Source organism: Cetorhinus maximus, chromosome 1 (assembly GCF_964194155.1).
Source record: "Cetorhinus maximus chromosome 1, sCetMax3.hap1.1, whole genome shotgun sequence".
Taxonomy (NCBI): domain Eukaryota; kingdom Metazoa; phylum Chordata; class Chondrichthyes; order Lamniformes; family Cetorhinidae; genus Cetorhinus; species Cetorhinus maximus.
In genome coordinates, this window is record NC_135879.1 from 130322370 (window position 1) to 130348818 (window position 26449).

The 26449-nt window shown below is 42.3% G+C and overlaps 1 protein-coding gene across 5 annotated transcripts in view; it reads left to right on the top strand.

Annotated features, from left to right (window-relative positions):
* Positions 1 to 26449, top strand: part of wdr19 (WD repeat domain 19) — a 154906-nt gene that overhangs the window by 54059 nt on the left and 74398 nt on the right. For 3 of the 5 annotated variants that reach the window (XR_013577234.1, XM_078546254.1, XM_078546263.1), the window contains 6 exons: positions 3321 to 3433; positions 4210 to 4383; positions 12068 to 12138; positions 13223 to 13395; positions 14435 to 14549; positions 21648 to 21754. Coding sequence is in view for 4 of the 5 variants with exons in the window: in XM_078546254.1 (XP_078402380.1) it covers positions 3321 to 3433; positions 4210 to 4383; positions 12068 to 12138; positions 13223 to 13395; positions 14435 to 14549; positions 21648 to 21754 (753 nt within the window). In the remaining variant the exon portion in view is untranslated. The remainder of the gene's footprint in view (positions 1 to 3320; positions 3434 to 4209; positions 4384 to 12067; positions 12139 to 13222; positions 13396 to 14434; positions 14550 to 21647; positions 21755 to 26449) is intronic. The other 2 variants (XM_078546268.1, XM_078546276.1) reach the window with 1 other exon arrangement.

The window sequence follows — 26449 nt, forward strand, 5'->3', positions numbered from 1 at the left end:
GTGGCCGCAGAAACGCCTGTCTGTTCCCCTTACTATTGAATTTCCTATCACTATAACCCTGCTACTCTTCTTCCTCCCTTCTTGTGCAGCAGTGCCACCCGTGGTGCCATGGACTTGGCTCCAGCTGCTTTCCCCTGAGAAGTCGTCTCCCGCAACAGTATCCAAAATGGTATATCTGTTAGAGAGGGGGATGGCCACAGGAGACTCCTGTACTACCTGCCTTCTCTACTCTGCCTGGTGGTCACCCACCCCCTTTCTGCCTTTTCAGTCTTTACCTGCGGTGTGACCGCCTCACTGAACGTGTTGTCCACAATAATGTCAGCATTGCGGATGCTTCACAGTGAATCCACCCTCAGCTCCAGCTCTGAAATATGGTTAGCCAGTAGCTGCAGCTGGACACACACTTCCTACACACATGGCCGCCAGGGATACTGGAAGTGTCCATGACTTCCCACATTGTGCAGGAGGAGCACATCACGGGTGCGAGCTCTGCTGCCATGACTTCCCTTTAGATTAAGCTTGTTAACTACTCCCTTTAAAGAATACTAATTACACTAGGGGCCTATTTCCACTCCAAACACTCCCATTACAGTCAAAAGTCCTCACCTTATTTTGTTTAGGTTAATGGACTACAGCAGATTAATTAGTAGAAAAAGTAGAAGTACTCACCCGTTCCTACTTATCAATCAGCTGCCTCCCCTCACTTTTTGAATCATGATGTCCTTGCGCCGCTTTCAGCCCCGAGTCTCCCTGGAACTCTCGCTCTGTCCTCGTGCCGTTTCAGCCCCGAGTCTAGTTGCCGGTCTTTTTAAATGTCCGCTCTGACTCTCAGCTCCCGCTCTTTTTAAACTTCCACTCTGACTCTTAGCTCCTGCTCTTTTTAAATCTCCGCTCCCGCTGTTTTTAAATCTCTGCTCTGACTCTCAGCTCCCGCTCTTTTTAAATCTTACCAAGGCCGCCGCTCACCTTGCACTGCCTCCCAGTCCCACTCTAGGGGACCACCAGCTGCTTTATCTGCTCCCTCCTCCCGCACCGTTTCATCTGCTCTCGCGCTCTAGCGCTGTTTCATCTGCTGCATTGCTCTTGCACTGTTTTTTCCGCTCCACTGTTCTTGTGCTGTTTTATCTACCCCCTCTTCTCGCGCTGTTTTATCTACCCCCTCTTCTCACGCTGTTTTATCTGCTCCCTCTTCTCACGCTGTTTTATCTGCTCTGCTGCTCTCGCACTGTTTTATCCACTCCCTCCTCTCGCGTTGTTTAACTTTCCTAATTACTTGCTGTACCTGCATGCTAATCTTTTATGATTCATGTGCTAGGACACCCAAATCCCTCTGCATCTCAGAGCTCTGCAATCTCCCACCATTTCGATAATATGCTTCTTTTTTGTTCTTCCTGCCAAAATGGACAATTTCGCATTTTCCCATATTATACTCCACTTGCCAGATCTTTGTCCACTAACTTAACCTATCTATATTCATTTGTAGCCTCCTTATGTCCTCTTCACAACTAAATTTCCTACCCATCTTTGTGTCATCAACAAACTTAGCAACCATATCTTTCAGTCCCTTCATCCAGGTCATTTATATAAATTGTAAAACATTGAGGCCCCATCACTGATCCCTGTGGCACACCACTCGTTATATCTTGCCAACCAGAAAATTACCCATTTGTGCCTATTCTCTGTTTCCTGTTAGCTAGTCTATCTTCTACCCATGCAAATATGTTACCCCCTACACCATGAGCTTTTATTTTCCACAATAACCTTTGAAATGGCATCTTATCAAATGCCTTCTGGAAATCTAAGTACAGTACATCCACCGGTTCTCCTTTATCCACAGCACAAGAGCTCAAATAAGTTGGTTAAACATGATTTCCCTTTTACAAAACCATGTTGACTCTGCCTGATTAGAATTTTTCTAAGCGCTCTGCTATAACGTCTTTAATAATAGCTTCTAACATTTTCCTTTAGACAGATGTTAAGTTAACTGGCCTGAAGTTTCCTGCTTTCTGTCTCCCTCCCTTTTTGAATAATGAAGTTACATTCGCTATTTTCCAATCTAATGGAACTTCCCCAAATCTAGGGAATTTTGGAAAATTAAAACCAATACATTAACTATCTCACTAGCCACTTCTTTTAAGACCCTAGGATGAAGTCCATCAGGACTTAGGGACTTGTCAGCACGCAGCTCCAACAATTTGCTCAATACCACTTCCCTGGTTATTGTAGTTTTCTTGAGTTGCTCCCTCCTTTCCATTTCCTGACTTACAGCTATTTCTGGGATGTTACTTGTATCCTCTATAGTGAAGACCGATGCAAAATACCTGTTTAATTCATCTGCCATCTCCTTATTTTCCCTTATTAATTCCCCAGTCTCACTTTATGTAGGACCAACGTTCACTTTCTTGATTCTTTTCTTTTTAAAATATCTATTTAGAAACTCTTACTATCTGTTATTATATCTCTAGCTAGCTTTCTTTTGTACTCTGATTTTTTCCCTCCTTATCAATCTTTTAGTTGTACTTTGCTGTTTTTTATATTCTGTCCAATCTTCTAACTTGCCACCCATCTTTGCATAATTATATGCTTTTACTTTAAGTTTGTTACTATCTTTAGCTTTTTTAGTTAACCACGGATGGTGGGCCCTCCCCTTGGAATTTTTCTTGTTGGAATGTATCTGTTCTGTGGATTCTAAAATATCCTCTTAAGTGTCTACCACTGCATCTCTATTGACCTCTCTCTTAACCTAATTTGCCAGTTCACTTTAGCTAGCTCTGCATTCATCCCATCATAATGGCTCTTATTTAAGTTTAAAATATTAGTCTTGGACTCACTCTTCTCTCCCTCAAACTAAATGTAAAATTCAATCATATTATAATCGCTGCTACCTAGCACTATGAGGTCATCAGTTAATCCTATCTCGTTATACAATACCAGGTCCAGTATAGCCTGCTCCAGAACGTGCTGTTCTAAGAAACTATCCTGAAAACATTCTATGACCTCCTCATCTAGACTACCTTTGCCAATCTAATTTTTCCAGTCTATATGTAGATTAAAATCCCCCATGATTATCATCGTACCTTTCTGACAAGCTCCGATTACCTCTTCCTTTAAAATCTGTTCTAATGGAGTGGGGACCATACGTGTGTCTTTCCTGCCTGGTTTGTATGGTATAACAAGTTTTTAAAACAATTTGCCCAATGATTTTGGAATACTTGTTCTAAAAATTACTTTAAGTAATATATTTTCAATCTTCACAAAACATACTCTAACAAGGTTATGTTGATTGTAGCTTGTCATTTTTTTTTGGCCTTTATTACTAGGTGAGTTCAATTGTAGGCAAGAAAACACTCTTCCTATTTAATTTGAGTGATCCTGATAACCCAATTGAGTTGGCATTCCAGCAACGCTATGGCAGCATCATATCATACAGATGGTGAGTTTATATTAAGTTACATTTATAGAAATTAAAGCATGTTTGAATAGCCAGGAGGGAAAAGAATCTATGCAAAAGCAGAGTGTGCTGCACTGTTACAGATTTAGTGGCACTATTTGAAGACCAGGGAATTCTCTTGCACTCCTGGCAAACCTCTTGAGGACATTAAAGTTGCTAAAAAAAATTAAAGTTCATTCTTACTTTTTTTGTTAGTCTGGTTATTGAGGCAATCTGAATATTTTATACTCTCAACTACACAAAACTAAATAAACTGTAAAATTTCAATTTATTCAAGTTTTAGTCTGACTGTTTTCACTCAATGGAGAGACAAAGGCCACGATTTTCCAACCCCGTCATGACGGGATCCACAGTAGGAGACTTGGTGGCCCAAACACAGGTCCATTGACTCTTGATGGGGCCAGATGATCCCAGTGGCAGGTGGGGCCAGAAAATCCCGCCCAAGGCCGGAAACCTAGTAATTCAGCAAGTGTTGCCTGCATTTTAGCTTTTAGCGCTGACCTTAATCTTGTATTTTACTGTTAATATTTCAATTAACATAAAGTCCAGTGTTTGATATGCAGAACAAATCTGATTGACACTTCTTACTATAATATGATAGACATTTAAATTGCACCTCAGAAATGTAAAATGCTGTGATGTACAAATAATATTGGCCTGTTTTCAATAAATACTTACTGTTTGCATTTTGTCTTATATAGCATGACTAATACTTTTTTTCTCCTTTTTGTAATACTGCAGCTTTTGTTCTATTTCAGGTATGGGGATGGGTACATCATGATTGGCTTTTCTCAAGGCTACTTTGTAGTAATTTCTACACATATCCGTGAGATTGGCCAGGAATTGTTCCAAGCTCACAACCATAAAGACAGTCTGACAAGTATCGCCATCTCACAGTCTCTGAACAAAGCTGCTTCCTGTGGAGACAATTGGTATGTTATATTGTAACTCTCTTTACTATTTCAATCTATAACATGTAGTCTGTCCATGCACACATTGCAAACTTACAATAAAATTAATAATGCATTAAGACCAAGGGAGCCAAGACAGAAAATTTTAAGCCTTGTTTACGTTTTTGGTCTTTGGAAAATAGGAATGAATTTAAAAAATATTTCCTGGTGAATTTTGTAGCTGTGGTGAAATGTCTCAAATACCTGAGCATACAATAGGCCTTCCAGATGTCATTTTTCAATAATGGTTCAGTATTACTCCTCACGTTTTGATCACTATCAATCAAAAACTTGTGTGCATTTTCAAATGCTCAGGGATTCTTCAATTAAGGAACCTCTGATGTTTATGACTGTGGCAACCACTACAAAAAGGTTAGAAATCCAGACTCTGGCATCTGGAAGCATTTTGACAGGGGTTGGAATTGAGTAGTGGAATTGGTCCAAAATCCAATATAATGGAAAAGATAAAAGGCAGACCAACCTTTTGTCCCCTTCACTGTCAATTCAAACTACATGAAAGTGCTGTGGATTTGGTTTGGAAGGGTTGGGGTGTGCACCAAAAATTGAAATGAGCGTATAGCATGGTAACACAAAAACTGGGCATGTGGGCATGATTCTCCCTCTTTCATTGTGTGTAAGAACCTGGTCATCAAGTACAAGGCTTTCTTGGTGTTGCACAGGCTTGGCCCATAGCTTTCTCCTGCACCGCGGTAGTCACCAAGCCATCATCTGCCTTATGTAAAAATTGAAAATGGACTGTGTTCGCAGGGGCATGATGTACAAGTCTCTAGAGAAGGCCGTGGCGGGGAAGGCATACTCAATGTTGCCCTGATCCTGATGGCCACCTTTGTGTGCAACTGCATCAAGCTGTGCATAGGCTCCCAATACGCAAACACCAAGGACAGAATTTTCCCATTGGCGTGCGGGGGCGTCCCACCGACGTGTAAAATGGTGTGTGGTGCCGTCAGGCGAGTGTCCCGACGTCACCTCGTGCCATCATGATATTTCATTGGGCAAGCGTGCGATGATCTCCGATGCGCGCCCGCTATTAATTAATGGGCCACTTAAGGCCCTTGAGGCGCCAATTGACGGTGATTTCTCGGCACCCATGCGACCTTCGGGTCATCACACTGGCGCAACAGACAGGCGAGTGGGACACATTTGTATAAACCTCATCCACGGGTGGGATAAGAGGGCTCAGTGGAGTCGCGAGTGTGCGCTATCAAATATTGATGTTTCAAAGTTACTGATACTTGCCTGTGTGATCTGCAATACTTCAAAACGCATACCAGCTGCTTGGACTGGACTCACAACCTTCAGGTCAGCACTCTGCAGTGAACAATTGTTTTTGGGCCTGCAGGTTTCAGGAAGCCTTCCCTTAGCCTGGGAATGGGAGTTGAACTCTCCACTGGAGGCACCTCCTCTGAGGAGGAAGGGAGGGCTAGAAGGGGGAGGAGGCCAGGAGTTCACATTCAACCTCCAGGGAAGCCACCTTTGGGAGGAGAGGCGCAGGCACAAGGGGTGCAGGGCCAAGAGGTAGTCCAAGGCGGAAAAGGCCGCAGAAGATGCCACTATCCTGCTGCCAGGGTATACAGGTGGCGAAGCAGCTACCTCAATATGCCTGAGGTGCAGTGGCGAAGGAGGCTCCATATCTCAAGGGAGACAGCCAACTTCATCTGTCAGATAATTGGGCCTGAGATCTCCGCTAACTGTGTGGGTGGACACCCCATGCCAGTGGCTCTAAAGGTCACAGCTGCCCTCATCTTCTATGCCTCTGGCTCCTTCCAGGGGTCGGTGGGTGATCTTTGCAGCGTCTCCCAATCAGCTGTCCACACTTGTGTCAAGCAGGTTACAGGCACTCTTTAGGCGTGCACTGACCTTCATCCACTACTGGTGGGACCAGGCCAGCCAGATAGAGCAAGCCAGAGGCTTCACGGCCATTGCTGGCTTCCCTCGCGTCCAGGGTGCAATAGACTGTACACATGTGGCCATCAAGGCGCCAGCAGGTGAGCCCGGTGCCTTCGTCAACAGGAAGGGCTTCCACTCCATGAACGTGCAGATAGTGTGTGATCACAGGATGCAGATTCTACAAGTATATGCAAGGTACCCAGGCAGCTCCCACGACATCTACGTCCTCAGACACTCCCAGGTGCAGGAGCTCTTCAGTGCTCCAGCCCGGCTGGATGGATGGCTGCTGGGTGACGAGGGCTATCCCCTCAGAAGGTGGCTCATGACGCTTCTCCACCATCCAAGAACAGAAGCTTAGCAGCGGTATAATAGGAGCTGTGGTGGAGAGAGCCATTGGTCTTCTCAAAATGTGCTTCCGAAGCCTGGACCATTCAGGGGACGCACTCCAGTATCCCCCAGATCGTGTGTCGCTGATAGTGGTTGAATGCTGCGCTCTCTACAATCTTTCGCTGGAAAGGGGGGACGCTGTGGACGAAGAAGATGTAGACGCAGTTGCTGCGGCTGCACATGATGAGTCCAGCAGTGAGTCCGAGGATGAGCACGCACAGGGAAATGCTGAGGGGGTAGACGCTGACCCGGGCATACTCCAGGGAGGCGGGGGACACACGGGAGGCTTTAATCCAACGAACCTTCAGCTAACACACCACATATGGATCTCCAGGACAAGCTTGGGCTGCTCTCTATACTCAATACCTGAGTGCAAATCTGCCTGGATAGGAATATTAACTAAGGGCCTTGTCAATAAAGCTGAAAATCTCACAAATCACTCATAACATTATTGGTAGCCATCCAACTGCAGAAGAAAAGAAACACCCTCAGCCATGGTGACGTGTCTGAATTTAATATTATAACAAAAGGAACTTAAGAGTACAAAATGACAAAGGTGTTCAACGTCACACCAACTCATAAAGGCCTTATCTCGGGCCAACACAAAAGCACCAGTGATAAAGCCGTGGTGTGCCTAAGGTGCCTTATGTTTACTTTTTCGGGTGCTACGTCTTGGTGCTGCCCCCTCGCTGGGAGTGGCATCTGAGACAGCCTGCTCACTCTGCTGTCCTGTTGGCCTCGATGACCTTGGTGGCTGTCCTCTGGCCCGTGGAGCCTGTGCTGGCCCCGCCTGGGAGGGAGCTGCCAGTTCCACAGCTGGCATCTCCCCAGTCATCGTAGCCTCATCGGATGCAATGGTCACTGGCAGAGGGGCGGAGGAGCTGCTGCCCTCATCCAGAGTGCCCTGAGAGGAGCCTGCAGAGACGATAGGCAGCTGCTATGCCAACATGAGGTCGCTTTGGACTTCCCTGTTCACCGTGGATGGATGGGTACCGAGCTGGGAAACTTGGTGCCCAGACCATCTCCTACACTGGCACTGACCAGCTGAGGTCAATGCCGATGTGAGGGCTTGCTGGTCCGAGCGCATCCCCAGAAAGCCCTGATTGGTCTCCTGGAGGGGAGCCTCTCCACAAGAGCTGCCAACCTCTCCATGGAGGACGCACGGCGCCCAGCCATGAGGCTCATTGCATCGGCAATGGTCCACGTAGACTCCACCACCACGGACACCAAGCCAAGCATAGCCTCATGTATCTCCGCCAGATGCTCCCGCACACCCTGCTGTTGTTCCTGCGTCATGGACAACTGCAGAGGCACATCATCAGGCTTCAACTGAGCATGTGCCTGGTCCCCTGCAGTCGTCCGGCTGCTGGCACCATGGGCATTCTCTGTCTCTGCCAGCTCTTCCAGCGACTGTGAAGTGCCCTCACTGCTGTGCCCCGGGACACTAGCCGATGTTCTAATTCCCACCGAGGTTCTAGTATATGCCTGATGCCTGCCTGGCAGAGATAGTATGATGCTGATGAGTCCAAGACATCTGGGCCCTCAGGTGTGAGAGGGGGCCCCCGCTGCTCCTCCTCCTGGCTCTGCTCCATTGATGCTGAAAGAAAGGACAAGGACATTTGATTAGTTAACGTGGAGACAGTGTCAATGTGCACCCACATCCCCCGGATCATTGTGCGCTCATCCTTTCATAAGCAATGGTCAAGCCATGTTGCAAACCTCAATCACTGAACATTCAGCAGTGCCATGGCTGCTGGGAGAACAATGGTGACCTCACTTCTGGGCAAACATACCTGCCTGTGGCACTCCAGCCTCACTGACACCAGTGGACCTGGGCGCATGGCACCTCTCCAGATCTAGGGCCTCCAGCTCGAACTGGCTAAGTGTCACCACCTGGGCCGGCCCTCCACCAGTCCTCACCTGCTCGGCAGCATTATGTGCATTCTTCTCCTGAAAAGGAGAGAAAAGCATTGATTAGTGCTAATTGTACGTGGATTAACTTCACAGACGACCCACCCAACCAGAGTGGGACATTGCAGGGCTGCAGTGCCTCCTCATCCCGCTGCTGCCGAACACTCTCACAAAGATGCTCGGCCTGTCCCACTGTCCCCCCAACCCCGGCAAAATGCTGCCTACATCACATTTGGCACCACGCCTTCTAACCTTCCATAGCAAGGAGGCGCAAGCACGTGGAGCGCAGAGGGCAGCAGATCGATCAGTGCCACACCACCTTGAAGCTCCCCTCCCAGCATGTCATCTCCCTGACTTTGACATGTCCTGGAATTCCAGCACTGCGTCTAGGTGCAGCTCCTCCACGTTGCCCCCAAAACAGTAATGTGGTCTCAGTGTACCACGTGCTGCGGGTGCAGAACCCATCTCTTCACCACCCTCGCAGGGAGACCTCGGCATGGGCAATATCTGCTGGCCCACTCAGTGAAGGACACATCCCATCAATGATTCAATGCAGTCAATACACTCAGACTTGGCGGGGTGGGGGGGAAGCCTACCTGCTGGGCTAAGTGTCTAATGCCAACATGGTACTCACCCTTCCCAAGCGCAATAGGTCGTTCAAGCACTTGCGGCACCGGATCCAGGTGCATCGCACCATGTCATGGGAGCTCACTATCTCCGCCACCTCCTCCCAGGCACGTTTGGTCATGTGGGGGGGCCTCTTCCTCCTGTCCTGGGGTACGAGAACCTCCTGCCATGCTGCCACCTCCTCGAGGAGGGCAGCAAGGCAATCATCCGAAAAACGAAAGGCACATGCCCCCTGCCCTACCCTCTTGCATAGCCTGCTCACCAGCAGCGCTCTGGGGAGCCCTTCCAGTACCCATGTTTGACAGCCTTTGAAAGGCTGCAGCAGCTTTTTTAAACAGGCTGCCGGGTTGCCATTGGACCTGGCGGCATTGCAGTCCCGCAGCCGCCTGCCCACTCCCACTGCCCTTGGGAGCCGCGAATTATGCCGAGTGGGCCTTAATTACTCCGCCCGCGTAAAATGGCGGTGTGGACCCAATCGCGGGTGCTGGCAGGACATCCTTTTAGAGCCTGATTGATGAAAAAATTAACTACCACGCTGAGATTTACAACTCTTTACAGTAGATATGTGAATAAAAGTAGAACTTGTAATTCAAAATGAAGTAAGATTATTAACTGGTACTTGACCAGAAGTTGGTGCCCTTTTTCTTGTGCTTTTTCTTGGAGTAACCCCAATGCTTCTTGAACTTGTTTAAAGACAATAACTGCATTATTCTCAGACCTCAGTCTAAATTTCTTCCAAAAGTAATCTGGATTTCTCAAAAGTTGAAAGCTGTAAGAATAAGTGTTCAACGGGAAAGGAGGAAATACTTCAAGTGCACTTGGTGTGTAATGCACGCCTGTTAACCTGCATTGGTTTGGGTTGCAATACTGTGTTGAACTTTGGTGCAGGAATCTTGTGATGATTGCATTCAACTCACCAAAGTGGCTGTTTAAAAAAAATAATTGTCTTTACCTGGTAGTCCTTTTTTTTTAACTTCAGAAACCACCGGATGCATGTGTTAGATTCACAAGTATAATTTCAGAATCAGACTCTCAGAATCATAACAGTCCAGGAGGCCATTCAGCCCGTCGGCTCTCTGAAAGAGCATTCTACCTAGTCCCACTCCCCTGCCTTATCCCTGTAACCTTGCACATTCTTTTTTCAGATAGCAATCCAATTCCCTTTTGAATACCTCGATCAAACCTACCTCCACCTCCCTCTCGGGAAGTTCGTTCCAGGTGCCAACCACCCTCTGGTGAAAAAAATTCCCCTCGCATCACTTTCACTCCTTTGCCAATTATTTTTAATCTGTGTTCTTGAGTGGGAACAGTTGCTCACTATTTAGCTGTCCATACCCCTCAGGATCTTGACTACCTCTCTCAAGTCTCCTCTCAGCCTTCTTTCCTCCAAGGAAAACAGTCCCAACCTCTCCAATCTTTCCTCTTAGCTACAGTTCTTCATCACTGGAATCATTCTTATGAATCTCAACTGTACTCTCTCCAATGCCTTCACATCCTTCCTCAAGTATGGCACCCAGAACTAGACGCAGTACTCCAGATGAGGCCTAACTAGTGTCTTATACAAGTTCAACATGATCTCCTTACTCTTGTGCTCAGTGCCCCGATTAATAAAGCTTAAGATGCAATATGCTTTATTAACTACTCTCTCAACCTGCCCTGCCAGCTTCAATGACTTATGTACATCTACACCGAGGTCCCTCTGTTCTTGCACCTCCTTTAAAGTTTCTCCCTTTATTTTATACTCCATATTCTTCCTGCCAAAATGAATCAGCTCACACTCCTCTGCATTGAACTTCATCTGCAGACAACTTCATTATCTGCCCAATCCACCAACATGTCTATGTCTTTTTGAAGTTCAAGATTATCTTCGTCACAGTTGACAACGTTTCCGCTTTTCATATCACGCAAATTTTGAAATCGTGCCCTGACCTGAACAGCACAGTCTAGGTCGTTGATATATATCAGGAAGAGCAAGGGTCCCAACACTGACCTGTGGGGAACTCCACTACAAATCTTCCTCCAACCTGAAAAACACCCATTAACCACTAAGATAAAAGCAAAATACTGCGGATGCTGGAAATCTGAAACAAAAACAAAAATTGCTGGAAAATTTCAGCAGGTCTGACAGCCGTTTTGAGTCCGTATGACTCGATGTTCTGATGAAGAGTCATATGGACTCGAAACGTTAACTCTGTCTTTCTCTCCACAGATGCTGTCAGACCTGCTGAGTTTTTCGAGCAATTTTTGTTTTTGTTACCTATTAACCACTGCTGTGCTTTCTGTCACTCAGCCAATTTCTTATCAAAGTGCCTACTTTCCCTTTTACTCAATGAGCTGGAATTTTGCGTACAAGTCTGTTATGTCGCACTGTATCAAATGCCATTTGAAAATCCATATACACCACATCAACAGCGTTGCCTTTTTCAACATTTAATGTTTTTTCCTCAAACAGCTCCAGCAAGTTAATTAAACATGATTTTCCCTCAATGAATCCATGCTGGTGTTCCTTAATTATCCTGCACTTGTCTAAGTGACCATTGATTTTGTCCCGAACTATAGTTTCCAGAAGTTCCCTACCACTGAAGCCAAACTGACTGGTCTGTAGTTGCCAGCTTTATCCTTGATTATTATTATTATTATTATTATTATTATTATTAATAAGGTATCTTATAATTTGCTTGAATTTTATATCAAATATTCAGCAGTACACACCACAGCTCTTTAAAAGTGTTTCCAAACTGCTATTTTACTAACTTATTCTAACGAAGGATTCCTGTTTATTGAGTACAGTGTCTCTTCTGATCTAGTAATCCTAATATATTTTCTTTACCAGCATTAAGATCCATGATCTGTCAGAACTGAAAGAGATGTATGCTATTATAAACCTGGATGATGAAACTAAAGGTAATTGCTTTGGAAAAAATTATGTGTGGAAAACCTAGCAACTATAACACGTGAGCATTGGCTTACTTTTAGGACACTTTAGGAAGAGCTGAGGTTGTCGAGGTGCTATATTTTTGTTCTTTTATGTGAGAAAAATAAGAACTGTCAGATAAAGGTACTTTTCACAGATACGTTTCTGTGAGTATGACCGTGTCAGGCTGTTGTTTATCAAGACTGGGACAGCTGTCCTAACTTGGACCATGAGAAACTGATTGACCAAGGTAATCGGGGCTGGGTGGGGTGGCAGGGGTGGTGGTAGGTGGTGTCACTAAAACAGCTAATGGGCAGTGAGTGGAGGGAGGAAGCATTTATGGAAATAGCTGAGTAGAAGAGGATGGCAACCAGGAATGAGCCTGTAGCTGACCTGGGAGCAGTGGTGGCTTAGAATGGACCTGCTGCCAGCCATTAGTGGAAGTTGGTGATTTACAGCAAGCTTATATATACCAGGGTTGAGGTGGGTAGGAGGTGGAAATTATTTCTTTAAGCTAAAAAAAAAACTTTCAAAACTTGAAACAGGCAACATCACTTCTGAGGCAACTGGAATGTTTTAAGTGTGCTGAGTGTCAAGACTCCGAGTCTGTCTGAATAACAGTGTTTTAGCTTTCGGTATGTATAACTGAAGTATTTGGAGCTCTTTGAAGTGATATAAGGTATGATGTGACAGCTTGTAGACGCTAACTTAACAATAGGAAATCATTTTGAGGTGCCATCCAAAGGCATGAAAGAAAAGGTAACACCCAAGTTGGGGGTGTAGGGCATATGTACTGAATTGAATAGGTGATTGAATGGTAAAAGCAAAATACTGCGGATGCTGGAAATCTGAAACAAAAACAAAATGCAGGAAAAACTCAGCAGGTCTAACAGCATCTGCGGAGAGAGAAAAACAAAGTTAATGTTTCGAATCTGTATGACCCTTCTTCAGATTGAATGGTTATATTTATATTCGGGAAATCAGTTAAAGCCAAGTTTGTTTTGGATTAGTGTTTATTCACTGTCTTTAAGTTTCATGTATAGTATCCTTATTGTTTTAATTTCAAACTTTCAGGTCTGGATCGGCTATCTTGGACAGATGATGGACAGTTGCTCGCTGTATCTACACAGCGTGGAACATTGCATGTTTTCCTTACAAAACTTCCAGTTCTTGGAAATACATGTGGAACTCGCATTGCTTTCCTAACCTCTCTGCTGGAGGTCACAGTGACCAATCACATCGAGGGAGTATGTGTGCAATTATAATATTACCTTGAAGTTTAGTTTTTAAATTAGTTGACTAGTTATGAAACTTAATATTTATTCTTTACAAACCTATATCATTTGCAAAATCAAGATTATGACAGTTGGCGCTGTTTGTTCCCTATGACCCCATTCTATCATTTCAAAATAAGACACCTATAAAATTTGGAGGAAAAATAATTTAGTTGGATAGGAAATGTTTTGCATCTTATGTGGCATTTCATTACTGACTCAAGTGAGTTTTTTTAATAGATGTTTGCAAGCAGTGTTATATATCAAACCAATTAGTGGGCATTTCTGGTCTGATGTATTTTTAAAAGGCTAAATTAAATATCTGCTTTATTCCGTCGATAGCCAGAAATATCTGTTTGAGCCATCATGTTTAAAAGACTTGGCAAAATAGTTGAACTGAGCAAAATGCTCATAATACAAAAATAAACAAAGTTGTTAGAGATATATAGAAAGTATGTCAATATCTGTAAAGAGAAAATGCTTATCAGAGCTGGCTTATAAGTCGCTAAGTAAAATGTAAACTTACACAATCAATTGAATCGCAGATAATTAGATTTTTACTACTGTTAATGATTAACACAAAAATGTTGAAGTTTATAGAATTGGTAAGATCACTGAGCTCCTAGGAGAGCAACCAGTACCCAATGAAAGGTGATGTATTTATGGGTTTCTGAGTCTAATTGTGACCAAAATCTACAGTGACTCATTCGTCTTGCCTGCTTTGGGTTCTTTGCCAAAAATATCCCACAGCATTAGATACGAAGAACAAAGATTTTTTATCACTTGGTACACATAGAGAGTTCCACTAAATAACACCTACCATTGAATGGACATTTGTTATTCCTCATTGTGAATTATTTGTCATACTTAAGAGTCAAAAGCAAAGGAAATATTGCCACATGCTGCCCATGGCGAATGAATGAAATAGGTATAGTTTCATTAGAGAACATGTAGATCATGGCAAGTCCATTAAACTTATACCAACCTGCATTCTGTATTTATTTCTCTACAGGAACCACAAATTACAGTTTCTGTTGAAGTAGAACCTAACTTTATCGCTGTCGGCCCATATCATGTGGCTGTTGGAATGAATAATCGAGCCTGGTTTTATGCTCTTGGAGAAAATCGTAGGTTCAGATGAATGTTTTATATACATATCAACAATTAATGAAATGTTTCAAAGGATTTACTTTACTGTATTTAACAGCAATGAAGAGAAACTTAAATATAAGTAAGAACATCCCAAATTATAATGGTAAATATGAATTGCATTTTAAATTTGTTTGTGAACAATTCTAATGTATACCACGTTGCTAAGGCTTCCTCAGTAGATATTCAAGAGTTTTTAATTTTTCCTAATTTTATCTCTTCACCCTGTTCTGTGAAATTTTTGCACATTTTTTGAAGTAAGTTGGTGCCGATCCAAATAAGAAGTTAGACCGGCCATTTAAATGTCTTAAATCAACTCAGTAGAGTTTATGACAAGTTTAGAAGAAAATTAAAATATCTGACATCCAATTTCCACAATAACATAAGACTACTTTCTCGAAGAAGAAAGCAATATTCTGTTGAGGAGTAGCTCCTCCTATCTATACTAATAAAGGCTACCCTACAAGAGGAAAAAACAGCTCTTGCGCTGCAGATATTTGGAAACTGAGTAACAATGACTATCCTTTGTTTCTCACAAATACTGTGTAACCATGAATGTTCAGCTACTGCCTCTGTCCTGTCCTATCTCACACCTCTTAGCATTATTTCATACTGATCATAGTAATTAGTATTTTTAGCTCACCAATTTTATTCATAATACTTTGTGCATTAACATACATAACTCCAACTTCTGTCTATTTGGCAATCTGTTTTCTTTTGATACTAAGTCAGGAATGAGAGTAAATAATGCAGATGGGAGCAAGAGGTTGCAAAGGGACATAGACTAAGTGAATGAGCAAAATCTGGGCAAACGGAGTTTGATGTTGGCAGGTGTGAGGTCATCCACTTTGGACTCAAAAAGGGTTAATCAGAGAATTTTCTAAATATTGAGAAACTAAGCAATGTAGAAGAGCAAAGAGATTTGGGAGTGCAAGTGCACAAATCATTGGAAGCCAGTTACAAAAAATAATCAAAGGGCTAATGGAATATTGGCTTTTATCTCCAGGGGGCTGGAATACAAAGAAGTGTTGCTTTAATTGGATAGGGCTGTGGTTAGCCCTCATTGCGAGTACTTGCGAGCTTTGGGCATTTAACCTCGGGAAGGATACATTAGCATTGGAAGTAGTAATTCTCAGATTCACCCGAATGATACTGGTGCTTAGAGGGTTAAATTATGAAGAGACGTTACATAAACATAGCTTATATTATCTTGAGTGTAGGAGATTAAGGTGAATTGATCAAAGTGTTTAAAATGGTAAAGGGATTTGATAGGGTAGACACAGAACAACCATGTCATAGTGGGGAGAGGGGAATCAAGAACAGGAATACATAAGGGTGAATTTTCCTCACCCCACCGTCGCCCTGGTTGAAAAGTCGGTCGGCACCACGCCGACTTCAAATCTGGCTGCCCTGCTGTGATATGCTGGGGCAGCCTTAACAAGTTCGAGTAAGATTCCCAACTGTCAGGGAGAGGAAATCCTGCCTTTGAGAGCTGTTGGCCAATCTGATTGGCCAGCAGCTCATAAAGCCCCAGCAGCACCAGAAATAATTAGTGGCCACTACAAGGAGTCGCGAGAAGAGCTGAAGATCTCTCCTGGCTTAAGGTAGGTACAGGCATTTTGATCAGGTAAGTTTTCATGACTCTAGCAGGGGGAGGGGAAAAAGATTTTAGAGGCCGGGGGCACAAAGTAGAGTACCATCTTAGGGGAGGGGTCTCTCCCCCCCCAGCAAAGGAGGTACCCATCCTTCCTCCCTGCCTTTCAGCCCGAACTGTCAAAAGTTGCAGGCTGGCCACCTTCTTGCAGCCTTGCCCAGCTGCAAGTATTATTGCAGCGGAGGCGGAATGAGGTCCTTAAATGGCAATTAATTGGCAACTTAAGGGCCTCAATAGGCTTAAGGACAGGCAGGCTGCCTGATGCCTTGCCTGTCCCCTGTAATATGGACGACAGGCCAGTGATTGGCGGGAAGGCAGTGGGCTGGCCACCTGCTTTATTTTATGTACTCTAACCCACCCACCCCCCCCCCCCCCCCGCCCCCCACCCCAACCCCGCACCTTCAAATAGGCCTGCCCGGGGGGCTGTAAAATTCACCCCATAATCTTAAAATTGGGGCTGGGCCATTTATGAGTGAAACCAGAAAGCCCTTTTTCACATAAAGGGTAGCAGAAATTTGTAGCTCTTGCCCCACAAGTGTGTGGGTGTTGAGTCAATTGGATTAACAGGAGTGAGGTACATAGACTTTTCTTGGATAACAAAGTATATGGAGCAATGATGGGAGAATTGAGTAGAGGTGCTGAACAACCGTGATCTAGTAGACTGCCAGAGTAGGTTGAATGGCCTACTCCTGTTTCTAAAATTCCTACATTACTCTATCTTTATCTTGTTTTTATTTTGAGATCTCTGCCCGAAGGCAGGTCCACCCCACAGCGCCATGATCTCCACCAAGGATAGGGCAAGGAGGCAGGTTTGTATATGGCACTGAGAATCAGTGGTGGAGGGAGTGAATGTTTAAAGTGGTGGATGACATGCCTTAGGGATGGTTTTCTGGAGTAGTGTGTTGAGGAACCGACTAGAGAACAGGCTATTTTAGATCTAGTATTATGTAATGAGAAAAAGTTAATAATCTTTTAAAAGAACTTATAGGGATGAGTGGCCATAATACGTTGGGCCAGAATTTTACGTGCCGCTGGCGGGCGCTTGCCCGACCCGAATGTAAAATTGCATGAGATGACGTTGGGCGAGTGTTCCAACGTTATCGTGCACTCGCGCGATATTTCGCTTGGTGGGTGCATGCAAAAGTCGGAAGAGCGCCCACTGACAATTAAGCGGGCAATTAAGCAGTTGTAAACGATTTTTTTTGTGGCCCGCCCAACCTTACAGTTGGCGGACGGACCAATCGACTAGGCAGGCTTTACATTTTTGATGAAACGTCATCCGGGGTGGGACGAAATCGTTAGGATTTAAAATAAAAAGAAATGTCGGGAATTTTTTTTTTGAGGTAAGCTTTTTGGTGCTTGATTGTGCTGTATGGACGTTTTTTGCAGCATTTTTGTGCTTTCTTTTATTACTTGGAGGTCTGCAGCTCCCTGAGGCATCTGTCTGCCTTCAGGGAGCTCAGTGGAAGCGCTCACCAGCACCCGCGATGACGTCGGCACCCGCCCTCTTCCCACCCCCACCGGCAGTGCTGAGCCTTTCTCCAGGCACGTTTCACGCTGACTGGGCATTAATTGGCCAGCCAACATGAAATCGGAGTCAGGGGATGGCTTTCTATCTGCTCCCGGGCCCGCTGATCGCACATGCCCGACGAGCGCAAAATTCAGGCTTTAGAATTTTACATTATGTTTAAATGTGATGTAGTTCAATCTGAAGCCAGAGTGTTAAATTTGAATATGGAGTACTGGAGTGCTGTGTGCAGTTCTGGTCGCCACATTATAGGAAGGATGTGATTGCACTGGAGGGGGTGCAGAGGAGATTCACCAGGATGTTGCCTGGGATGAAACATTTAAGTTATGAAGAGAGGTTGGGTAGAATTGGGTTGTTTTCGTTGGAGCAGAGAAGACTGAGGGGCGACCTGATCGAGGTGTACAAGATTATGAGGGGCATGAAGAGGGTGGATAAGGAGCAGCTGTTCCCCTTAGTTGAAGGGTCAGTCACAAGGGGGCATAAGTTCAAGTTGAGGGGCATGAGGGTTAGGGGGATGTGAGGAAAAACGTTTTTACCCAGAGGGTGGTGACAGTCTGGAATGGCTGCCTGGGAAGGTGGTGGGGGCGGGTTGCCTCACATCCTTTAAAAAGTACCTGGATGAGCACTTGATGTCATAACATTCAAGGCTATGGGCCAAGTGCTGGTAAATGGGATTAGGTAGGAGGTCAGGTGTTTCTCATGTGTTGGTATAGACTCGATGGGCTGAAGGGCCTCTTCTGCACTGTGATTCTGAATAAAGGAAATATTGAAGGTATGAGGGGCAAATTGGCTGAGGTGGATTGGGAAAATATATTAAAAGGAATGATGCTACACAGGCAATGGATTGTCTAAATAATTATTGCATAATTTACAGCAATTATACATTCCTTCAAGGCACAGAAACTCAAAAAGAAAAGTTAGTCAACTGTGGCTAACAAAAAAAGTTAAGGATTGTATAAGATCAAAAGAAAAGGCCTATAAAGTTGCCAGAAAAAGTAGTAAACTTGAGGATTGGGAGTATTTCAGAATGTAGCAAAGGAGGACTGATACAGAAAGGGAGAATAGAATATGAATGTAAACTAGCAAAAAAACATAAACATGGACTGTAAAAGCTTCTATAGGTACACTAAAAAGGAAATGTTTGGCTAAGACAAATAAGGGTCCATTACAGGCAGAGTCAGGAGAATTTATAATGGGGAATAGAGAAATGCCAGAGAGGCTAAGTGATTACTTTGTGCCTGTCTTCATTGAGAAAGATATAAGAAATCTTCCAGAATTAGAATCCCGAGGGTTTAGGGAGAATGAGGAATTGAAGGAAATTAGTAAGAAGGTTATATTGGAGAATTTAATGTTGATAAGTCTGCAGGACCTGATATTCTACATCCTAGAAAGAGGTAACTATGGGGATAATGGATGCATTGGTGATCATCTTCCAAAATTCTATAGATTCTGGAACAGTTCCTGCAAATTGGAAGGCAGCAAATGTCACTCCGCTATTTTAAGAAGGGAGGGAGAGTGAAAACAGGGAACTACAGAACTAGCCATATGTCAGTAGTAGGAAAATGCTGGAATCTGTTACAAAGGATGTGATAAATGGACACTTAGAAAGTAATGACCTGATTGGGCACAATCAGCATGGATTTATGAATGGAAAATCATGTTTGATGAACCTGTTGGAGTTTTTTGAGGATGTTACTAACAGAATTGATAAAGAGTAGTTGGTGGGTGTAGTGTACTTGGATTTTCAGAAGGCTTTCGATAAATTCCCCCACAGGAGGCTGGATAGTGAAATTAAAGCACATGGGGTAGGAGGTAATATACTGGTCTGGATTAAGGATTGGTTAACAGGCAGAAAAAGAGAGTAAGAATAAACGGGTCATTATCGTGTTGGCAGGCTGTGACTAGAGGGGTACCACAAGGATCATTATTTGAGCCCCAGCTGTTCACAATATATATCGATGTTTTAGATGTGGGGACCAAATGTAATATTTCGAGGTTCACGGATGACACAAAGCTAGGTGGGAATGTGTGTTGTGAGAAAGATGCAAAGTGGCTTCAAGGAGATTTGCATAGACTTAGTGAGTGGCCAAGAGCATGGCAGATGAAATATAATGTAGAAAAATGTGAGGTTATCCACTTTGGTAGGAGGAACAAATGTGCAGAGTGTTTCTTAAGTGGTAAGAGGTTAGAAAGTATAGATGTACGAAGGGACCTGGGTGTCCTCATCAATAAGTCACTGAAAGCTAATATGCAGGTGCAGCAAGCAAGTAGGAAGGCTAATGGCATGTTAGCCTTTATTGCAAGAGTATTTGAGTACAGGAGTAGCGAAGTCTTGCTTCAATTGTACAGAAGCTTGGTTGGACCACACCTGGAGTACTGTGTGCAGTTTTGGTCCCCTTACCTTAGGGAGGATATTAGTTCCATAGAGGGAGTGCAATGAAGGTTCACCAGACTTGTTCCCGGGATGGTGGGACTATCCTATGAAGAGAGATTGGGGAAACTGGGCATGTATTCTCTAGAGTTTCGAAGAATGAGAGATGATCTCATTGAAACCTACAAAATACTTAAAAGGATAGACCAGGTAGATGCAGGTGAGATGCTTCCCCTGGCTGGGGAGTCTAGAACCAGGGAACACAATTTCAAAATAAGGGGGAAGCCTTATAGAAACGAGATGATGAGAAATTTTTTTACTCAGTTGATTGCGAATCTTTGGAATTCTCTACACCAGAGGGCTGTGGATACGCAGTCATTGAGTATGTTCAAAGCAGAAATTGGCAGATTTCTAATTACATATTTCAATAGCGTAAAAGGATATGGGGATAGTGTGGGGGGAAAAGGCATTGAAGTGGATGATCAGCCATGATCGTATTGAATGGCTGAGCAGGCTCGATGGGCTGAATGGTCTACTCCTGCTCCAGTGTTCTTATGATCAAGCAGGCTGCTTTGTCCTGGATTGTGCCGAGCTTCTTGAGTCTTGTTGGAGTCGCGCTCCCAGTCAAGTGGAGAGTATTCCATCGCACCCCTGACTTGTGGCTTGTAGATGGTGGGGACAGACTTTGGAGATACAGGAGGTGATTTACTTGCTGCAGCATTCCCAGCCTCTGACCTGCTCTTGTAGCCACAGCATTTGTATGGCTGGTTCATTTCAGTTTCTGGTCAATGGTAAACCACAGGATGTTGACAGTGAGGGATTCAGCAATGGTAATGCCATTGATGTCAAAGGGAGATGATTAGATTCTCTTTTGTTGGATATAGTCAATGCCTGCCACTGGGTGGTGTGAATGTTATTTGCCACTTATCAGCCCAAGCTGAATGTTGTCCAGGTATTCTGCATATGGACACGAACTGCTTCAGTATCTGAGGGGTCACAAATGGTATTGAGCATTGTGCAATCATCAGTGAACATCCCCACTTTTGACCTTATGATGAAGGGAAGGTCATTGATGAGGCAACTGAAGATGTTTGGGCTTAGGATACTACCTTGAGGAACTCCTGCAGTGATGTCCTGGGACTGAGAAGATTGGCCTCCAACAACCACAACCATCTTCCTCTGAAGAAGAGTCATACGGACTCGAAACATTAACTCTGTCTCTCTCTTCACAGATGCTGTTAGACCTGTGGAGTTTTCAAGTATTTTCTGTTTTTGTTTCATCTTCCTTTGTACTAGGTTTTACCCCTGTTTCCCTTTGACTTCAATTTTGCTAGAGCTCCTTGATGCCAAACTCTGTCAAATGCTGCCTTGATGTCAAGGGCTGACACTCTCACTTCACCTCTTTAGTCCAGCTCTTTTGTTAATGTTTGGACCAATGCTATAATAAGGTTAGGAGCCAATATAGAATGTTAATTTTATTGCAAAATGTGCTGATTAGTTTGCTTTTTTTAAAAACTTTTTAGGAGTGGAAAAGTTAAAAGACATGGAGTACTTGGGCACAGTAACTAGTATGTGCTTGAATTCTGACTATGCAGCAGCGTTGTTTGAGGGAAGAGTTCAGCTACATATGGTAAATATGCAACATGGTTCAAATTTTGCATTTTCGTTCCAGTCACCAGTAAATGTTTTTTTGACTATGTGTTTCTAGCTAATACAAAAGACAGGCACTGTTAAGTTCCCCCTTGCTTGTCCACCCAGGATGAACCTACTTATTAGAGTTAATAAAAAGAGAAAATGCTGGAATAATTCAGCAGGTCTGGAGCATCTATTGAGAGAGAGAAACAGAGTTAACAGAGCTTCTCTTTAGCTCTGAAGAAGAGTTATACAGACTCAAAATGTTAACCCTGTTTCTCTCTCCACAGATGCTGCCTGACCTGCTGAATTTTTCCAGCATTTTCTGTTTTTATTTCAGATTTCCAGCATCCACAGTATTTTGCTTTTATTCTATTTATCAGAGCCTTGGTTTGCAGGATTATCAGGATTATTGCCGTTCTCGATGACAAGTTGAGCCCTCCAGGCCTTATAAATCAGCTATCTTTTCTTGCTCTTACTGGAAAAGTATTTATGGATAGGACTTACATCATCATCATTATCAGCTTTATTACCCATCACTGACATTACAGTTTGTCTGCTACACTCAGCACAACCAAATTAAGAAAACTCAATTTTTTAAAAACACAAATAAAGCAATTTATATAAACTAGAATGAAAAATAAGTTTGGCAGGGATTTTAAGTGAATTTTATGTTCATGCAAGTATTCATGCATTCATACATTCTCACTGTCTATGAAATAATTGGAACTGTTTTGAGTTACTACCTAATGATTTCCTGATGGCTATCCAATTTGTTATTTTTTTTCAAATCATGTTCCTTATTTCTTCCACCCCCCCACCTCCCAACTGACTGATTTAATTTGACCACACTAGATAATTGAAAAAATACCATGGATTTACAGTTAGTCCTAAGACATCAACAGATTGTTTAAGATGCAAATTTAATTATTAGCTAATGGTGTCTAAACTACCTTTTGTGGTCAGCTTAATTTAGGATCATATACCTTATGTGGAATTATTTTCTATAATTTCAATAAAATTCAGTTGTTGCTAAATTAGAACAAATTAGTCAACCAAAATTGGTAAAAATGCATTTATTGAATACTGCTGAAAGAGAGACATGTTGCTGAAGCTTTTCATCTTTCACTCATCAGCACAAATGCAAGAATGCCAAATCTCAAACAATCACAATAATTTATATTTGTTTGTCCTAATGAGTGCTAGACAAAAAGCTTCGGCAACATGTCTCTCTTTTCAGCAATATAAATTCCTAATAATTTTATTTCTATTTTTTAAATTTCTTTAGTTTTATTTCTAGTATTTATAATAATTTGTTTCTAGTTCACTCTTATTTTTGGGGCCAGTATTCCAGTTATTTGCTGGAGTGGTAAATAAAAATCATCTGCATTGATACTTAATACTGAACCAGAACAATGTGAAACTAAAGTAGTGCTTAGTGAAAGCCTATAAATCATATTTATAAGCCTGAACACCACAGAAATTGATCCTTTCTCTAAAAAACATAGGTGTAACTTGTATCTGTCTTTAATTGAATCTTTTTCTTAAATTGAGAGCTTTTGCACATATCAAGATTTATGCTTTTTATGTTCATATTTATATCAACAATGAAATTAATGTGTTAGATACTGAATCTTCAGTACATTGCGCTCAATGCTGAACCAGGTACTGAATTCAAATGAATTTTAGTTTTAACAAAGTACTGCTCTCCAACCCTGCAGTCTTCATGAGATCAAAAGCGGAACTGGGCTATTTGCTGGGCAGGCAAAATTATTAAATGTTATTTTATTTCATTAGCTGATTATTTGAAAACAGAGGAACACAACATCCAGCACTATGTTATTCTTAATCTTTTTTACATGTCACAGCACTCCAATATAACCACAGGAAGACTCCGGTGACAGCACTGATCCTGTTACACAATCAGCTATTGATGCAAGAAAATAAACTAATTTAAAACTGGAAAGGCTTTACATATGTGATTTATATACAATGCTATGGTTCTTAGGCTTAGCCTCACAAATGATTTTAGTCCACCTTCCCTTAAGTAACACATTCTAACTAAATCAAAAGCCTAATGATTTTGTTTTCTCATTTGCTCATTTCCAACATCGATTTTGTGCTCCCAGTTATAATACAGATTGTTCAGAAAGTGCAGTTTATTGGAATTGGCAGGTCAATAAGTATTACTTTAGTTTAAAAGTGACAATTATCTGATCTAGTTATTGCATATTTTTAATTAATGTAATTGAGGTTAAATCACTAAGAGAAAGATTTATTATATATATATGTATATATCACATATAGCATATATATTTATATATAAGTAACAGATTATTCCTAATATTGCACTGTGGAATAGTAGCATACAAATGTTTAATTAATTTGTCTGAAATGCTTTTGTCTGCTATTTTAGACCAGGTATTAACCCATTTATTTTAAATGAATTAATGCCTCCACCAAAGTAGGAAATAAAGAAATTTCAGATGAGTGCGTTAAGCAAGTGTACACTGTTCTTCCTTCTAGTGTAATTTCAAGGCCATTTTCTCTGGTTCCAGTTTCCTCTGGTACTTCACTGGTTAACATGTTTGCATTAAATTCCTTTGTGCACTATTTTAATGCAATTGTTAAATCTGTTTTTTTTAAATAACAAAGAAATGTTATGCAACTATTAACTAGAACTAATGGAACTCATTACAGAGGCTTACTATCTGTACCCTTTTAAAAATAAACTAGAAAATATTTTCTTGTATTTAAAAATATACGTAATGTATATTCAAGAATTAGCATATAATTTGCACCCCTAGACATTTCATATTACATCATTGTTTCATACCATGACCATCTTCACAAGATTGCTGTCACGTTGTTGTGCTTCAGTTTCCCAATCATTTTGGTACAGTGGTGCTTCATTCCTTCTCGTGAAACCTCCAAGCTAATTGATGCTATGACCTTCTGTACTCAAACATACCTCTGATCTGCTGTGGTTGATCACATGGCATTGTCCTCACATCCATGGTTCTCCAGTGCATTGGGATTCTCCACTTGAACACAGAACATTAACGGGGAAACAAATAGAAGTCTTCAAAATTAGGAAAGGCTTCAGGAGGTTAAATAGTAAAAAAATTGTCTCCAATGGATGGTGAATCATTAATATGAAGCACAAACTCAGGATTTAACTAGATCTTTTTCACAGAGGTTCACTGAATGCTTCATTAAAGGTAGCTATTGTGGCAGAAATTGGAACATCATGTTAAATAGAATTGGTTATGTATTTGAAAAGGAATGACTCAAAAGAGCATGGGACCGTGCAGTGAAGTAGAATTAGAATAGTTGCTCCAATTGAAGAGCTAGCACTAGCATGGATGAAATGTCTTCTCTCTCTTGTGATTTCTGTAATAGAACAGTAAAGGAGTTAATTACACATCTCATTTACACCAAATGAATTCTAAAATCTGTTTACTAACTCTCATTAAGACCCACTTATTTCAAGTGAAGTCTACCATTCTGAACATTTCAGTATCTAAATTCTGTGTTCTGTGTGCTACTACATGAAAGTAGGAATAAGGAAATTAAGAATGGCTGATGTCACTTTGTGACTTTCATTACTATGTACTCACATAACCGAGTAATGTTTGAAGCTGCACTTGGGCTATTTACAGAGAGAGGAATGCAGATGAAATGAGCTGGAGAACTGAAAATAAGAGAAGAAATTTGGACCAAAATGAAATATTAGGAAGACTAATTTCTGATTTTCCCAGAAGTGCACCAGCTGCCAAATTGAAAACAGGCAACTTTTAAGTGTCCAAGGCACCCATTTGACATAGGTATGAGGTGCCTTGCATATGCAAATTAGGGGTCTTAACACCAGATGTAGAACCCGTATTGAAATTGGTTTATAAATGGACAGATCCATAAGGGATGCCACGGAAATAATGGCATGAAAAATATTTAAATGTTCATTCCTGTGGAGCTAGGATTGTTCCTCCTGGTTCACAAAAGTACTGAGGCTTGGGTTTTGCCTTTCCCCAGGACCTATCTGCATGCCCGGCTGCATTTCGTCAAACCCCAACTGGTGAACTGCATTGGGATGCCCAAATAGCGTCTGCAGCTCTCCTGTTTCATCGATGAGGCCTTATCCTGAATTTGGTTTCTCCTCTTCCCAATGTATTAGAATTGTGTTGCCTTTTTCACACCTAAAACTTGTATCTATTGAATTTCATGATCAGTATTGATTATACTACATTTTATATATTTTCTATGTTAAACATATGCAGCTTATTCTTGGTGATTTGCTTACTAGTGTAAAGCAGCAGTTGGTAAACAGATAAGGGGAACATAAACTGCGTTTGTTATTTTCTGTCCATAGGAAATGTTCAAATGCAGGCTTGGAATTATATGCATTTAGAGTTTTTCATTGACTTTTAAAAAGAAAATTTCAGAACCTACCAATCAAAACTACCACAGACACAACAGAGGAAAACAATTTATGACTACTAACTTGGAAAATTTCTAAAATGCCTCATGGAAAATAAGGAACATTAAGCATTGCTATAATCAGTTTGCCATTTTTAAAAATAGCTCCTGGTTGCCCTCTATTGGTAAAGCTGTTGTGTTCATGCTCAGTACATTTAAGGGCTTTGGACTTGAAGAATGCTCCATATCTGTGATGCAAGGTCTCTGTTCCCATTAC